Genomic DNA, 17907 nt, shown 5'->3' on the forward strand with positions numbered 1-17907 from the left:
ACACAGTGGTTTTAATTTTTTTCACAAGATTTTAGATTACTGGCAGAGCGTAGTTTAGAGGCTGGCTGTAAATGTCACTGTAAATGAAAGAAAATACAATTAAGAATAGAAATAAAATCACCAGATGAAATTGTATATTTAGATAAATGGAAAGCATAACTCGGTTTACTAATATTGTTATTTACACAGAACTTTTAAATCATACATATATTATATAAAATAAGGTACATATAAAATTTAAACAAATTACTTGATTGAATAATAATAAAGGCATTTCTGATTTTTCACCCATAACAAAAGAGCTCTTATTTTAGGTAAATAAATGTTCGTACATTGGTAGGACTGTGATTTATCCCGCGAAACCCAAAGCTCAGAATAATGGAATTTTCAGGAAAGAGCATGTGAGAAATTTCATTTACTGGTAAAGTGGAAGATAACTACCTAATTTGTCAAAAATTTTGCATTGTAATCCTATCTCCCTAACAAAAGGACATAATATAATTTCGGGAAACAGTGTATGTCCATTGAGAGAGAAACTGAGAAAGATATTATGAGAGAAATTCCTGAGGCCTGGAGCAAAGGACTAGCTCAAAGGACTCTAATATGTGCTACAAAATGCTGGAAGTTCCAAATTAAAATCACTCTTCCTGTAAGGCCCAACTACATCTTCCTTTCTCTTTGCTAAAATCTTTCAACTTAGTTAACTAACTTTTCCCTCTGGGAACATATTTCCAATTTTACAGCACAAGTTGATGGGGAAATAGATTCATTTTGCAGAAAATTGCTTTACAAGCAAATGTGCTAGAATATTTTTATAAAGTAAGGAATAGATGCATTTTCTCACGAGTTCTAGAAAACTTCTGTTTTCTTTTAAAAATCTGAAGGGAACGTGGTGTGTAAACAGAACATGTCTGTACTTGAATAGCATGAGCCTAGATATCGATCATGCAATAAAAGAGAACAAAGCATGCCAAATAATTACTAAGTACTCTTTCCTTGCATTACACAGAGATCAAAATGTGTGCTAACAGCATCACTGCACTGACTGTGCATTTACTAATTTAAAATATACGTTTCGATTTCTCAGGAGCTCTTGATGAGTTCCCCATTCCTTTATTTTTCCATTGTGCAGAACCACTATCAAATCTGCATTCTGTATAGTGGAGAGTCTGTGAGCAACCACTAGGCACGTCCTCCCCTTTCTGGCCGTATTAAGGGCATGCTGAACCACCTGGAAGAGAGAAGGACCTGTGATCATTAGCTCAGGTTAGATGACTGAAACGGCATCTCAGCTACAGTGACGTTAAACAGATGTGTAGAAGAAACGAGAGCGCAGGGTGAAAACCAATATTTGCTGAGTATATAAAATGTTCCAGTAATGGATATCTCATTTAAATCTTTGCAATAACCCCCAAAAGTTGGGTTATTTTCATTTTTCTAATGAGTAAACTGAGATTTGAAAAGTCTAGGTCACTTGACGAAGGTCATACCGCTACAGACTGACGAACCCAGGATTACAGCCCAGATGTCTGAATCCCCCACCCCAAATTTTTTTCTTTCATAATATACTTTTTTCTTAGAAATTGAAAATGATAATCATCTAAAACAGCAATCAAGTGAGAGTTAACCACATGAACTCTTATGTCAGACACCAGCTATTAGAATTCAGGGAAGTTGCTTAAGTTTTCTAAGCCTTAGTATGCTAATCTATAAAATGAGCATAATAAAATAACCTAATTCATCAAGTTGTTGTGAGGACTGAGATAACAGCATATAATAAACGCTTGATAAATATTAATAATTATCATTTATTTAACCAATGTTGATTTAACAAATAAGTGCCTACTAGGGGTAAAAAACTACTAGGGGTAAAAAACTACTAGGGGACAAGGACCTAGCAAAGTTAAAACATCTGAAGGAGTTTGCAGTGTAGGTCTGTTGTCACAAGTGTGTTTGCTTCTTTGTTTCCCTCTGAAATTAAGCTAACAGTCTGTAGAAAGTGGAGTAACTAGCAGGCTCTGACACTGCAGTGCAGACCACTCTGTTACACATGGACATTGCCTTATTAATTTGTTTGGCATCACTGGAATAATAATAAAATAGGAAAGTTATTTTTCTCAGGCTTTTTCCTTAAGTGGAGAAACTTTTCAGGTATTGGGCCTTTTTTTGATAATGAGACAAATTCAAGAGAGAAAACCTTCTAGAACATGAGATGCCCTGTGTCCCAACTCTCTCCCACCTCCCTACTAGCCTCTACCCTTTGTTAAAAGCCAAAACCTTAATTACAACTGGTGACTTGAGGACTACAATTCTCCCCAGATCTTTCTTTCTCTAAACTGACCTTTATTTCTTCCATGGTGCTCCACTCTCATATTTCAAATTATATTCTGAGATAAAAGAAGAAGATATTACCTTTTCGCTCTCATTATCAAGAGCTGAAGTGGCCTCATCCAGCAATAAAATTTTTGGTTTTCGGAGAAGAGCCCTTGCAATAGCTAGTCTTTGTTTTTGGCCGCCAGAAAGCTGTGTTCCTTTCAGTCCAACTTGTGTGTTGTATTTCTATTACAGGAACATGCAATTAAGAAAGCAAGGCTTGGTTATTTAAATTAGCATGGCAACTGTGGGCGAGAACCATCTAAATATTTCAAATTTTGCTACTCCGGAAAATTTGTGTCCCAACAAATGCCGAAATCTATTCTTGTGCTTTGTTGAAATAAATGCTAAACCAGCAGTAAACACTAACATCTCATTTACATATCTAATCTGATCACACACACAGACCTTTGCCATTTTGCTCCTACAAAGGAATTGTTTGAATTAAAGCATAAGAAAAAAATTATTCGTAAAAAAAAAAAAAAAAGTTCCAAGTAAACACAAATCTTTTTCCATTAAATTACATTATCTTCCATTTTCAGGTCAAAATGATTTAAAATATCTAAACATTGGGTTCCTTCACTCTAGCTCTTGCTAAATCTCTACGGGCACATCTCTCCAGATGCCAGGTTGCTGTTCTCAGTGGTGCAAATGTCTTCCTGACAATAAGTTAGGCTGGCATCCTGAGATAGTCTGTTCAGCTTTTCAGGCAATAAGAGTGACATTTAGTACTTCACAATGTTCCCACAGCTCTCCTACTTACTAACCACTCCTTCTCCAGTTTCTCCCTCCACAGAAGGATAAAGGAAATGTCTCATATCCTGTAGCCTTCGCAGTCCGCTACATCACAATTAGTCATTTCAGTTAGTGCAAAGAGGCTTCTGCTTTCTTTCTAGATTGTCCCATTGATTCTGCTTCCCTCCAAAGTTTCACACTGCTTTTGAGTCGCCCTTGCCAGTTGTCTAACAAATACATGCCATTGGTACCCAGACAAGAATGTGTGGATGGATCAGTTCCACTGGAAAGCAAGTCTAAGTGTACAGCCTTCTAAAGGTGGATCTTGTAGCAGCATCACAGAGAAGATGCAGCATGTGACTATATGCTGTTCATTTGTCTTAGTACCCTAGAGAAGACTGAATGAATTGCCTTTTCCTCCATATCCGACTGCCTTCAGGAGGAGCCATTTAGGCAGAGTATTGAGAGAGCTTGTGACATACCCTTATGACAAATGTGTCTACTTCATTCAAAGTTCATTTTTCAATTTAAAATGCACAGTTGCTTGCTTTGTATAAAACAGTGGGTATCTGAATAATTACTAAAGCCCAGTAAAAGTGTCTTTTCTAAAGTGAATGCTCTAAAAAGAAAACAGTTATCTCCTCTGTGACTACTGGGAGGCTGGGCCCCTTCCTCCTAAAATGCATTTTATTAAATTTAGAATCACAGGGTAGGATAAGCAGATAAAACTATGTCATTCATTTCCACATACTGCAAAGTTCCCATCAAAATGAGAGAATCCAATCTTAAACCAAAAACAGAGAGGACTGGGTAGGTATGATAATGGGCTACTTGTAGCTCTTTCTCAGTCTAGCTTAAATTGTACATGGATTCTTCTATGTAGCTGAAGAAAATACAGTACTAGCTTATAAATCACTTTGCATTTCTCGGCCGCCTCTGGATTACAGGAATGTAAGTCTCAAGAATGAATTAGATGAAAATCAAATTCAGATGTGTTTGCCTCATTAAGCAGAATAGATTATAAATGTGGGTATATACATTGTCTCAATAGCAATTTAAAAACATTTTCAGATACTTTAACTGAAGGTTGTTCTTTTTTAATGAATTTCCTGTTTAAACTGAAAATTTAGGGTAACGCAAATCAAAACCACAATGAGATACCACCTCACCTATAAGAATGGCTATTATCAACAAGACAAATAATAAATGTTGGAGAGGTTGTGGAGACAAAAGGAACCCTCCTATACTGCTGGTGGAAAAGTAAATTGGTATAGCCACTATGGAAAACAGTATGGAGGTTCCTCAAAAAATTAAGAATAGAATTACTATATGACCTAGCAATCCCTTTTTTGAGTATCTAATCCCCAAATTTGAAAACATTTATTCGTAAAGATATATGCACCCCAAAGTTCATTGCAGCATTATTCACAGTGGCCAAGACATGGAAATAACTAATGTGTCCTTCGACAGATGACTGGCTAAAGAAGATGTAGTGCATATATACAATAGAATATTACTCAGCCATAAGGGATAAAATACTGCCATTTGCGACAACGTGGATGGATCTTGAGATAATCATGCTAAGTAAAATGAGTAAGGCAGAAAAAGTTGAGAACCATGTGATTTCACTTATATGTGGGATAGAAAACTGAAAGCGACACACAAAAAAGACAGAGACTCAATGGACATGGACAACAGTTTAGCGGTTATCAGAGGGAAGGCGGGATAGATAAAGGTAAAAAGGGTCAAATATATAATGATGGAAGGAGATTTGATTTTGGGTGGTAAATGCACAATGCAATATACAGATGAAATGTTATGGAATTGTACAGTTGAAAGCTATATAATTTTATTAACCCATGTTACCCCAATAAATTTAATTAAAAATACATAAATAAACTGAAAATCTAAATCAATTTTCTGCAAACAGTGGGATGGTAAGTATGCTGAAATCACCTGTTTTATGAGCCTCTCAAGGGGCATGGCTTCTCGATATGAACCTGGGCCAAAAAGCCAATTGGGTCCTGGAGGGAACATCAGAAAGAGTCTAACTAAACCAACTGCATTCTGGAAAATCCCATGGGCCCTGGGGAGGAGTTGCAGGATGGTTCCAGTGGTTGAAGTTCTATTTGAGAAACCATGATGTGGCTTGTCTGAGAGCTGCCACTGTGTAATATTATGGAGACTAGGTAACATCTACATCTGGTCTGTTTCTCAGAGGAGCCTCAAGACCCAGATGGTGTTGCTTCAACTCCTCTCTCATATCCCAGGCCGATATTTCCAAACGCCTGCAGATCATCTCTATGACATATACCACAGATGTATTACCTAGCACACTCCAAATTGACTCCTTGGTATTCACCCTCCTGGTTTGAATTGCCAGACAGGTCCACAATCTCTTATTTGAAACCCTCAGGGCTATATCTGTTTAAGAATTTCTTTCTTTTCTTTCTTTCTTTCTTTTTTTTTACTTTATAAGAAAATATACTGTAATTTGTATGTGCTATATATTACATATATTTAACATATGATGTATATATATTATTTAAAACCCCCAGAAGGGACTGGGGAAGCAATTGGTAATCAAATACATGAATATCTGTGCAGAAATATTTGATTATTCATTCCAAATAGGGTTAATAAAGACTGCATTTAGCCTCACAGTATTTTGGCCACCAAACAAATTTGCACCAAACATACAAAATTTGTGTGTGTGTGAGAGGGGAGGGCATGGAGTTTGACACCTTTTGGAGATTGGAATGGGGGCTGCATGCCTCTGAGCTGGCCCTGTAGCAGGTAAGTCTGAGCACACAGCCCTTTCAGAGCTTTCTCACAGCTAGCTACAATCTTATGGGTCTCCAGACATGAGTCATGGGTCCAGACATAAACCCATGAGGTACAATCTTATGGGTCTCCAGACATGGTGGTTTTCAAAGTTAGCTTTATTTTGGGGGGCTCATCTCTCAGTTGCAGGTACGAAAAGTTGAGGTGCCTGATGTGGAGTTTGAACCTTTACTCCTTGAAGAGAAGCTCTGGGTTTTGAATTTCCTCCAGGTTGTGAGTCACTGCACTGGGGGTAGGGTTTAGGTAAGACTGTGTCCCACCCTCTCCTATCCGCTGTGATGTGGTTTTCTTCTCATTTGCCCAACGTGTAGGTCATCCAGCTTTAGGTTTGTTAAAGAGGAAATTGTTCCATATGTAGCTGTAGACTCAATGTGTCCATGGGAGGAGGTGAATTCAGGATCTTCCTACTCACCATCTTGAACTGGAAGCTATTCTTTCTTTCAGGAAATAACGTCATCTTGGTTCTCAAAGTTTATTGTAAAAAATTAGCACACTAAATCTCTGCAGTATGTAGTTTGGGGTAAATTTAAGAAATAGTACAATCAAAAGAATGAAAGACAAACAATTTAAGAATAAAAGAAAAATGATACAAATAGAAAGTGGATGGCATTTTACCATACATAAAGAAAAAACTATCAGAGTTATGTGGATAATAATCTGACCATGAATCAACAATGCAGTGAGTTCTTTGGTTAAAAAGAGAATCACCACTGAAAGACACTCACAGGGTCACAATATTTATAAAAAATGTTAGTCTTTCTATTATAGTTACTACTGCAGAACCTTCAAGAGTAAGGAAAATTGTATTAATGGTCTGTTTCTAATTATAGGCACCATCTGAGGGAAGGTACAGTAGTATAAAAGAGAGTGTGCTAACCATTATCCTTTCCCCAGAGAACAGGGCACTAGATTTGTTGTTCGATGTAACAGTTATTAAACTTTGGTATTTCTTTTTAAAGTGAGCTAGAAATTATAAAAATTTGTTTTTCATTAAAAGTAGGTATTTATACTTTTATTTTATTTGTGTGTGTAGGTTAAACCTTCAGAAATTACAAACACTTTAAATTACAATTACCCACTCCTGTGTGCTACTTCTGAATTTGTATCAATGCCTGCTATACTAAATTCTTCTCTATGGCTAGCCAAGATGTTTACGTTTTCTGAGATTTTGTGTCAGCTGTCACAGCCAATACAGAGAGGTGACAGAAATGGCAGGCAAAGACCTAACAGTCTAGTGGGGTGAGGAGACGTTAAACAGGTCAATAAGCACTCAGAGTAATTTTAGACTGTGATAAGCACCCTGACGACTATGTGATAGGTGGTAGGAGTGGTGGGGACTCTTTTAAATAGGTGGCCAGAAAAGCCTCTGCAAAGGTGACGTTTGAAAGAGCTTGGAAGTTCTGCAAAGAGCCAGAAGAAAGGAGGGCCCCGCTGAAGAAACATTAAGTGTTAATGTCCTGAGGTGGGGAAGAACTTGGCATGCTCATGAGAAAGACAAGCGGCCAGCATGGCGGCAGCAGAGTAAGCACAAGGTGAAAAAGATGTGGATAGACAAGCAGGGCCAGATCGCAGAAGGCCTTGCCAGCCCCCTGCACTTTATTCTAAGTGCAATGGGATGCCATTAGGAAGTTTTTAGCCAGGAAGGATATGTTCTAAATTATGTTTTTAAAGAATTCCTCTAGTTGCTGTGAGGAAAAAGAATTATAAAGGGGCAAGAGTAGAAGCACGAAGACAGATCGAGAGGCTACTGGAGTGGTCCAGAGGAGGATGATGGTGGTGTAGACAGGAATAGAGTGTAAATGGGTAGAAGGTGAAGAATCAAAATATGAAAATTAATTCAGTTTATATTAATATAGTTTGGTTTTGGAAAAAATGGTCACACAAAAATCTCAAACTTTGCTTTTTACATCTGACTATACATTACGTGCTGGCAATAAATAAATTGTATAATCCAAGGAGCACGAAAAACAAACACTTAGGCCCAGTAAACTACTTAGGCTTACTTGGCAGCTTTGTAGTTCAAGATTTCAGATATTTTCTTACCTCAGGGAGACTCTCAATAAAAGAATGGATATTTGCTGCATTTGCTACTTCTTTGATCTCATCTAAGAGCACAACACGGCTGTTATCACCATAGGCGATGTTCTCAGCAATGCTACAGTTGAAGAGCACAGGCTCTTGAGAAACGATTGCTATTTGGGAACGGAGCCATTGTACGTTCAATTCCTTTACATCCACACCATCAAATAGCTGCCAAAAGCAGAATGGAGAATGGTATGTGAAGATCACTGTTTCAAGTTACAGTTCACGGTACTCAAACATATACAAATCATAACGAGAAGGTTAGGCATTCGAGCTATTTAGTAGTATAATGTTACCTAAGAAAGGCTCATAAATCATATGTTGTATAGAAGTGGATGGCATGTAACTGACAAAAATGCCAACTCTTAAACTTACCTGATGTTTCTAAGAATGGCCATATACTCTAGAGACCTGCCTGGCGTTTGGAGTAAAGCCTGCTACTCTGTACTGAAGTTAGATGGAAAATGACCAGCCTCTACTGTAGCAGGACCCCACTTTATTACAGCCCAGAAAGAGGGTAGGTATAGACTGATATAGTAGTCTACACGCAGAAATATGCCATTTTGCACAAAGCTATATTTATTTACATGGACATAAAGCAACATTAAACCTACTACATGAGGGGGGTCTTTAGGCACCATAGAAATAGTGGCAAACAAGACAACATTCATGGAGAGAGGCAGGCAACACACATGCTAACAAAGAACTCAATAAACTCAGATAAAGAAAGTGTCATGAAGACAGGATAATGGGGTAGAGAGTGACTGAGGATGTGAGGATGAAGGAAGGGGGTGGGTGGAAACATTATTTCTAGAGAGTTAAGTAAAAAGCCCTACCTAAGGAAGTAGTATTTAGATTGCGATATAGATGATGAGAAGGAGCCACCAAAGAAGTTAGAGTGAGAACATTCCAACCAGGGCAACAGCGAGAACAAAGGCCTAAAAGGGTGTTTAAAGAACATAAAGAAGCCAGTGAGACTGACGCAGTGCACAGTCATGAGGGGGTGGTGCCGGGAGAGGAGTCTGGAGAGAGAGGTGGTGCCAGATCATGAAGGACCCTGACTAATGGTATAAACTATGGTTTATTCTAACTGCCGTAAGAAGCCACTGGAGGGTTTAAAAAAGGGGGTGTCATATGCTATGTGCTAACAGATGAGTGTTACCTAATGTTGGCACTCATTGTTGATTCTGTTATTTGTAACAAGGAAGCCAGCCATTTTGGACCCTTCCGTTTTGCGAATAGTCACTGCAAATCTGTGATGGAGAAAAGACTGTAAATTACAGGAAAAGAAGGACTAATATGACAGCCTTTGACTTTCAGAGGCTTATAGTTTTCTTCGGGGGCAGGGAGGAAGAGGCAGAACAGGAAGTTGTATTTGCGTATGTGGGTGATGTGGTGGTGGCTAGGGTAGAGAGGATAACTGACAACCTGAATATAAGGTAGAGTAAGAAAAGTACCAGGTGAGAAAAACAGTCCTTGGAGTTCAAAGGAGGAAGAGGTTGCATTTTTTGGAGATCAGAATGCAGGACTTAATAGAGCTGATTCAGGTAAGCCCTAATCATGCATAAGGTTTTGAGAACTGGGGAGGGGGAGGTGAAGATGGCCAGTGGGAACAGCAGAAAGCCTGAACCGGGGAGGCAGAGGAAGCTATCTCTGTCTTCAACAGAACAGAATAAAGAAAGAGCCTGGATGTGGCCTATATTTTAAAAGAATTCCATGGCTTTTAAGATCAAAATTTCTACTGCCATATGGTTGAAGAATCTTTGGGTCTTTGTATTTAGCCTCCATTATTTCTTTTTATTTTATTTTATACTTTATTTTTTAATTAATTATTTTTTATTATGGTGACATTAACAAAATCCAAGTTTCACGTGTACAAATTCAACAGTAAGTCATATATATTATACTGTGTGCCTGTATATTATTTCTGTTATTAGTTTGTTTGTCCTCTTAGTTAAGGTACAATTTTTTTCTTTCTCTCTCTCTTTTTTTTCTTTCCCTTTTAACTACTGTACTGTTTGCCCCACCCAAACCGGTAAGGATACTTAAGCCAAAGAGAATGTTTAAGAATAGCACCACTAACCCCCAGATAAGTTGTATTTAAATTCGGTCTTACTACTTGTCCTTTCATGGGGTCATAAAATCTCTGCAGAAGTTGGACAGAAGTGCTTTTCCCACAGCCGCTGCTCCCAACAAATGCTACTGTCTTCCCTTTCTCAATACTCAGGGATAAGCCACGAAGGATGAGAACATCTGGGCGACATGGATAGAAGAAAGACACTTCTCGAAACTCTATATTCCCTTCACACGTGTCCTGTGAAAGAAAGTTGGCAGCGTTTAGAAGGATTGTAACACATTATAGAACATTGGCTGAGCACTTAACTGAAAATTGTGTACAACCATTTTAATTTTAAACACCGTATTCCTGTCTATAGAGCTGCTGACTGCACATAGGTTTCTGTCTCTTTTGTTTAGGTTTTTATATCTGTACTTTTTGCTGTCTTCACTACTGGACTTCACAAAGTTGTTTAAAAACACTGGTTTCCTTCAGCTTCGCTGCTCAGACACAGTCCAATCTTCAGATTAGCTGTTTGACTAGCTGCTTTAAATAAAAATATCTTTTTAAAAAATTTAGTTTGTGCTTTACAGACTTTTATTGCTTAATTCAGAATAGCTAGTGTCCTTAATAAACTGTATGTATGTTATTTTTATAAGTTGGACCATGTTTTACAGTTTTATAGTCTTTATAAGAAGCATTTCTAAAGTCTATGCCATGTATATAGTTCTGTGAAGACATTTATCAATGAGACACTCGATCCCTGTATTGTAATGTTTACAAAGAAATAAGAGTGGTATTATTATTATACATCTAAATCCTAGGAATAAAAAAAAGTTTCCTATATCTTTTTACTTTCCAAAAGACAAGTATGAAATCTTATTTTGACTATAATGTATCTCTGAACATTCTATTTTGAGAATTTTCAGATTTTTTAATTACTATCACTAACAACCAGCATTCCTTTTAATAATTAGGTAGCTCTAGTGATAATGTACTATTTTAAGCTGTCATAGATATAAAGTTGTTAAAATTCTCGAGGAAAATAATTTTAAATGAAAAATTTCTTTTAAGTATATACCTAATAGCTATTCTTAATTTTAAATTTAAAATATCTAGAAGTCTTAAAATTGAATATATTTTTAATACATAAGACTACCATAGAGAGGCTTGTTTTGAAATTATACAGTATCCCTATTGTTTAACAGTCTTTTAGAGTTCGTGGCTAAATATGTGCATGCATATGTGTGTATTTGTGTGTAAATTTAATCAATATAGTTCTCGCTTTTTCTCTTCTGTTTGCAGATATATTTCCCATGAAAAATGGTGTCTGAAGCTACAGGGCATTATTTACTTTGTATATATTATCACAGAAACAAACAAATAAACCTTAATGCACATCTTCATCCAAAACTAAAACGTTCGCTGTCTAAATAAAATTAAATATGTAAATCCTTTGTTCAAGAATATTCTCATGGCACTAGGCAAATAAACTAGAAGTATATATTGTTTAATATAACATATGTGTATTTTAGTGGTAGAGGTGAAATTTAATTCAGATAAGACCCCCTTTCTCCCTTAGTAGCCATTACAATTATTTTATACAAGCTTTTAATTCCTTATAGCACTTTTTTTTTTGCAAAGTTATCAAATAATGCCTTCCTTTAAGTCTCTAGAGAGCATGCATATGGACAATTAGCAATAAGTAGATATTTAAAAATATAGTTGTGCTTACTGGTTTTTTCCCTTCTTTACTACAGCTATCTATAGTTGGTTTCTTTTCCAACAAAGCAAACAGATGTGCAGCCCCAGATTTGGCTCTTGAATATTCAGGTGCCAAAGCAAGTGTTTCTCCAATGGCCATAGCTCCATATGCAATTGCAGTAAAAACTCTATCAAAAGATGAAACATTTACATCTTAGTTAGGCCCATTTCAAACATCGGAGCTTTAAAAGAAGAAAAAAAAAAGGCAGGCACAGAAATATTATCTTTTGATCTAGAAGACACCGTTAATACTGAAGGCCCAACAATGATATCTCTTTTGAAATTTTCTACCACACAGTGATTATCTCTTGCTCTGTACACCAAAATAACCTTTGAAGCTTGGGTAATCTTTAAAATTTCTTCCCCAATTAAAGACACAGATCAAAGCCCCTAACTAGTGAATATAAAACTTCTTAGCCACCTTAATATAAGGCTAAGTTGCTTGGAGATTTGAGAAATAATTCAATTGACAATAGGAAGAATGAGTCTCCAGTGGTGAGATCTGAATTTATACAGTAGATATGAATTTTTTTTCATATACTGTAATACAGTTGGGACAGATAATTGATGCCAGATGATTGGTTATCTTATTGAAGTGCAACATGATTTAAAGAGAGCAAAGCATGGAGACTATACTTTACTAATGTCCTCAAAATAAAATCTGACTAAAATACACCTTAGCAAGACTAGAAGAAGAACTTTGATCTTTTAGATTTGCTATAGATTACACTCTCAGTTTCAAACCATGTTAATTATTAAATGGTATGTATGCAAATGATATTTGGAAGCATACAGAATATTCACAGGAATGTGGCATATCACATGGCCATGTTTACATATTATTCTTGTTTTCTTTTTCACTTTAGACATGAAAACATCTTACTAAATGAAAAATAATGCATCTCAGCAGAGCTAAAGGTATAATTCAGCTAAGACTGGACAAGTTTCACTGGCAATATTTAAACATTAGTCAGCAAAAGGATTGTCTGCTCTGCTGGATCACAGCAAGGTAAACATGTGGGCCTCTTATGAATGTCTCCGGGGATGGTAGCTACCAAGGGGTGAATGATGTTGCAATGTCTTCAGTGACCCAGACCTCAGATCCCGAATCTTGTCTTTACAAAGATCAAACACAGTATAAAATATAAAAACAACTGGTTTCCCGGGATGCTGGATGCTAAAATTTTTGTAGCCACTAGTTCTGTGATGTCAAAGCATTTTTAGTAGTAAGATTTACAGAAATGGTTTAAGGCTCAAAATGCCATTCAAAATACTTACTTAATACATAGCTACAAATATCAGAAGTGGTTATTGAGTTTAGGTAACACATCAAAGGGGTTTTTTAAATTTTTTTTAAATGTAAGAAAAAAATCGAACTGAATTAGACTTAAGCCTCAGTCTAATCCAAGAGTCAGCAAGTGAGGTGATGAGAAGAGCTGGATTGTAAGTTGGGGGACCTGGATTCTAGTCCTACACAGACAGAGACTTTTCAGAACAATTGAGAAAATACTTCCGTCCTCGAATTTGAGATGAGCCAAAACATTGACCTGTCCTAAAATTTGCACCATTAAAAGTCGATTAAGCATTACGCATAAATTAGCCGAGGATGCTATCTTTGTTAGGTTGCTCTTAAAATGGAAATTTACCGAGCAAGGGAGAAGGGCCTTCCATTTAGAACTTGTGTGTTTTTGAGAGGTACATGACCCAATGGATGCACAGTAGAGCAAGAAGAAAAGTTTCAACAGAGGAGGGAGAGTACCAGTTAAAAGCCCCAGTGCTATCTTTACTGCATATGTGTTAAGGGAATGGTAGGTGGGAGGGGGTTGACGTTGATGAGGATTATATTGAGGAACCAAACTTTGTGATGATGGGACTATCTGGAGATTGAGCCAGGGACATTAATTTCCTTTATATTTTTTCCCCCAGGTGGCTTCTGTATAAAGATTGGCCAAGGCTAGTCTGCTCGTTGGCTACACAATCTGTTCTAACGGTCTGGCTTAATTAGCTAGAATGAACTTCACTGTAATTCACTGCCACTCAAAAAGCATTTATTGCACAACAACAAGTGCTGTAGCTCCATGATAGAGTTACGCCAGATCCTTCAAATCTGGTCCAGACTCCTGAAGGCATTTGAACTGAACTTCCTATGCCATTGTTTGTCTTGGGAATTTCACCTATTGGGGATATACAAAAGGAATGATTTACTATAATGACAAATGTTTTAAAGTCACAAATAACACATTTGTTTAAGTATTAATCTATAATAATTGTTTATATACCCCCTTCATGCCTATAAATAAGATTACAAGTAACATTCCACAGTTCAGAAATGATTTTCGTATTGCACAACTCTCGAAGCATAAGTATGTAAAATAGGAATTAAAAAAACCTAAAATTTAACTTCTATAACCTTTGTAAGCTTAAATTGTGCATGGGAGAAGAACTCTTATCTATACTTTATCCTTTTTTGGATTTATACTACTATGCTGAATTTATAGCAAAAATCTTTGGGTTGATGGGCTGAGGGAGGAGAATATTGAGTAGGAACAGGTCTGGGAAGGATTTGCAGATGCTAGGCCTCTTCTCTAGTTTTAGGGCTTTTCCATAGGTTCATGGGGCCATTGTCACTGCATCTTCACTATACTGATGCTTTCAATCACATCCCAGCAATGGGGGAATCCCTTTGCTTATCATTGCTGCTGAAATAAAATTGGGATTTTTAAAAAGATCCTTTCGCTAGGAACAACACAAAAAAGATCCTACCAGATTAAAATAGTGGTAGAGGTCTACTTTGCTTCTTTCTGTCCCTTATTATTTCAAGCTATCAACCGACTATCAATATTCATTGAAAACCTGCCTATATTGCTATTTGACCAGTAATCACACTGAACATTCAACGTCTTATACAAGTTCCATCAAGAACTACGCTTGGATTTTGGAGGACTAAGCTGCCTGACATGAGCTGCCTGACTCTGCCGCTCAGATGATTTTCAAAGCTGTGACTTTTATTATCATTGTACCGAAGGCTGTCATGCCTTGATGCTTTCGTAGCCATGTCATCTACTTAGCTTCCTGCTAATATGTGTAGCAAAGGAGGAAGAAACAGAGAAAAAGAAGAAAGTTCTGAAGTCAGGGTGTGGAGAGTTACAGAAACCTCTGCTGGTCACTAATGGTTTCTGGACTATACTGCAGAAGACAAGTCAGCTAGAAACTAACCTAAAGGTATTAAAAATCAGACAGGAGAAAATTATTCTGTATTTCTCAAAGCCTGCACTTTTATAGTGAAGTGAATCAAAAGTGTTGCCAGGGCTAACAGAGGCAGAGGGGGAGAGTTTTACTATACGTATATGTACGAGAACCCAAACAAGAGATTTTCTAAATCATTCCCTGAAAGGCAGCAGAGTGAAATGTTATCACCTTTTATAAAAAGCTCATTTTAGAGACACTTCTACAATAATAGAGATGGATGGAGACAGCTTTTACCATAAGCGTATGTTGCTTTCTTTTTTTTAGAGGAAAAAGCTAAGGCTGATAGTAGCTATGCTGATAAACTAATATTATGAGCACATCAAGGGATTCTACTGTTAAAAAACCTCCCTTTGTGCATATTATTATTATTATTATTATTATTATTATTATGGAGACATTGGTTAACAAAACCCAGTAAGTTTCAGGGGTACAATTCAACAGTAAGGCATATTTATATTGCATTGTAGTTAGGTTTCTTTCTGTCACCACATCTTTGACCCCTTTTATCCCATCTACCTTCCCCCTTTCTCCCCATCCTCTGGTAACCACTAGTCTATTGTTCATGTCTGTGAGTCTCTGTTTGCATCTCCCTTTCTAAAGCACTGTCATTTCTGAAAGAGAGACTGTTTACCCATCCCTATAGCTATAAATCATGAAAATACATCACATTTGACAAGGTGAATAAGACAGCTTTATTTTTAACAATAAACTAAAATATGTATTCCTAATTTTTATATAATTCTAGGAGGTTTCTGGTAGTGGCCAAAAGAAAACCCTAAGGTTTTAGGCAACTATGGAGAGCAGCCTGGGATCTAGTTCCTGTGCTCATATTTCTTAAAGTGTGATCCTTAGATCCTGTGCCTCAGAATAATCTGGGATGTTTGGTAAAATGTAGATTCCTGGTCCTATACCATATGTATAAATCTGCAAATTAAATTTGTGGAGTAAGCTCTGGGTATTTGCATTTTTAAATAGCTCCTTGTCTTGTGAGTTAGGAAACCATTGATTTAGAGAATGACACAAAGTTCTTTTTACCTAAGGAGGATTTTAGTGTGTGTGGAGGGGGGTTTCTTTGTAAACCTCTTCCATTCAGTCAGTTGATTAGATAGAAAGCTGTTTGTCACCCTAGATTCTGGAAGGCACAGAGTCTTCTAAGACAGGTATAATTTAGTATGTCTAAAGGGACACTTGTGACATATTCATGGTAGTTGGGGGCCACCCTGGGTCTCTAAGAAGAATTTGGTGTTGAAGACAAATCTCATCTATTCGCATTTCGCATGCCCTGTACCCATATTTCCCAGAGACTCTCTCCTTAGTCCATACTATAAAAGTATGAGTATCCTTACTTTGTCTGTAGTCTGGTTGAATAAAACTCAAATAAAAAGTGATACCAGTAGCTCTAGCTCAGATAGCTCCCTGTTTCTTACTTCCTTCAGGGCACTGAGAAACACCAATGTGATACTCTTCATTAATCATTGCTTTTATGTTAATATCCTACATATGTTCTGACAGCTAAAATGCTATGTCTTCAGAAATGACCTTTTTAAATGAGTTAATGAAAAGAAATTTAGGAAGTATGGTAGGCCAGTTGGAGAAGGAATTTTTGTGTCAGAGCCTTTTGATTCTCTTATACTTTAGGGTCATAAAATAACATTAAGCAAATTGTTCCATTTATGTTAAGAATCAGCACAGCTCTGGATATTCAAATGTTTCAAAAACTAAGCAAGACTTTTTAAAAATAATAATTTTATAGAAAGATTCTATGAAAGTTTGTCTTGGCAGAATTAATAATAATAGTAATTATAATGACAATACTAATGTCTACTAAGCAAAGCTTCTGACAAACTGAATCATGAACTTGAAGCTGTGCTCTGCCACTTGCTGATTAAGTGACTTTGGGCCAGTTAAGTAACTTCTTTGAGTCCTAATTTTTCCCATCTGTAAAAGAGGAATCATAACATTTCACAGGGTAGGTGAGAGGATTAATCAGATAGTGCATGACAAATCCTTAATACCGAGTAAGGACTTGATCAAGATTTGCTGTTATAGTGACTATCATGTGAAACAGAATGGTTGGCAGTCTTAAAAGGCCTTTTCAAGAAACATCCTGCCTGGTATCACTTGAAGACATGATAGTAATCAGCATGATTTTGAGATTGTATCATTCTTTAACTAAGAAAATTGTTTGCTTAGTTTTAACCTAAACAAATCTCAATATGTAGAAGTAGACTCCCAATTGTAAGCATCCTATTTTTATATTAAATGGTTGTCTTTGATTTAGACCCAGTCCTTCTCGTAAAGCACCTGATGTCAGATGTGTGGATATAGAAGGGAAGAAAAATAGAATTTGTGAAAAACTGGACTAATGTGGAGAAACTGACTCTGGAAGCACATTTCTAAGAATGACTGGATTGCCTAATTATGCAGTCCAAATTTCTTCCTTTATTTTTGATTGATTGATTCAATGGATGTTTATCATGTGCCTACTACATGCCCAGCTTTTGTTTTTGACTCTAGAGAAATATTAGTAACCAAAACAGGTTAAGCTCCACCCTCCCTGAGCTTACAGTCTGTGTACCCAATAAATACAGAAACAAAAAGATAATTTAATATAGTGATAAGTACTCTACACAAAATAAAACATGGTAATAGAGTAGAAATGATGAGAAAGGGCAAGGGGACTACTTTGGCCATAGCAAAAGTCCCTCTGATGAATGGACTTAGGAGCAGAGGACTGGATGGTGAAAAAGAGGCAGCTTGGCAGAGTTGGGGAATGATTATACCAGGCAGACGGAAGAGCAAGT

The 17907-nt window shown here is 36.8% G+C and overlaps 1 protein-coding gene across 1 annotated transcript in view; it reads right to left on the reverse strand.

Moving 5' to 3' along the window:
- Positions 1 to 275: 275 nt before the first annotated feature.
- The window catches only part of ABCB5 (ATP binding cassette subfamily B member 5), an 83647-nt gene continuing 66015 nt past the window's right edge, over positions 276 to 17907 (reverse strand). The window contains exons 22-26 of the mRNA XM_011364480.2: positions 11826 to 11982; positions 10151 to 10348; positions 7996 to 8202; positions 2413 to 2559; positions 276 to 1231 (exon numbers count right to left, since the gene is read on the reverse strand). Of these exons, the coding sequence (XP_011362782.1) occupies positions 1034 to 1231; positions 2413 to 2559; positions 7996 to 8202; positions 10151 to 10348; positions 11826 to 11982 (907 nt within the window). The 3' untranslated portion in view covers positions 276 to 1033. The remainder of the gene's footprint in view (positions 1232 to 2412; positions 2560 to 7995; positions 8203 to 10150; positions 10349 to 11825; positions 11983 to 17907) is intronic.

Source organism: Pteropus vampyrus, unplaced genomic scaffold (assembly GCF_000151845.1).
Source record: "Pteropus vampyrus isolate Shadow unplaced genomic scaffold, Pvam_2.0 Scaffold4, whole genome shotgun sequence".
NCBI classification, from domain to species: domain Eukaryota; kingdom Metazoa; phylum Chordata; class Mammalia; order Chiroptera; family Pteropodidae; genus Pteropus; species Pteropus vampyrus.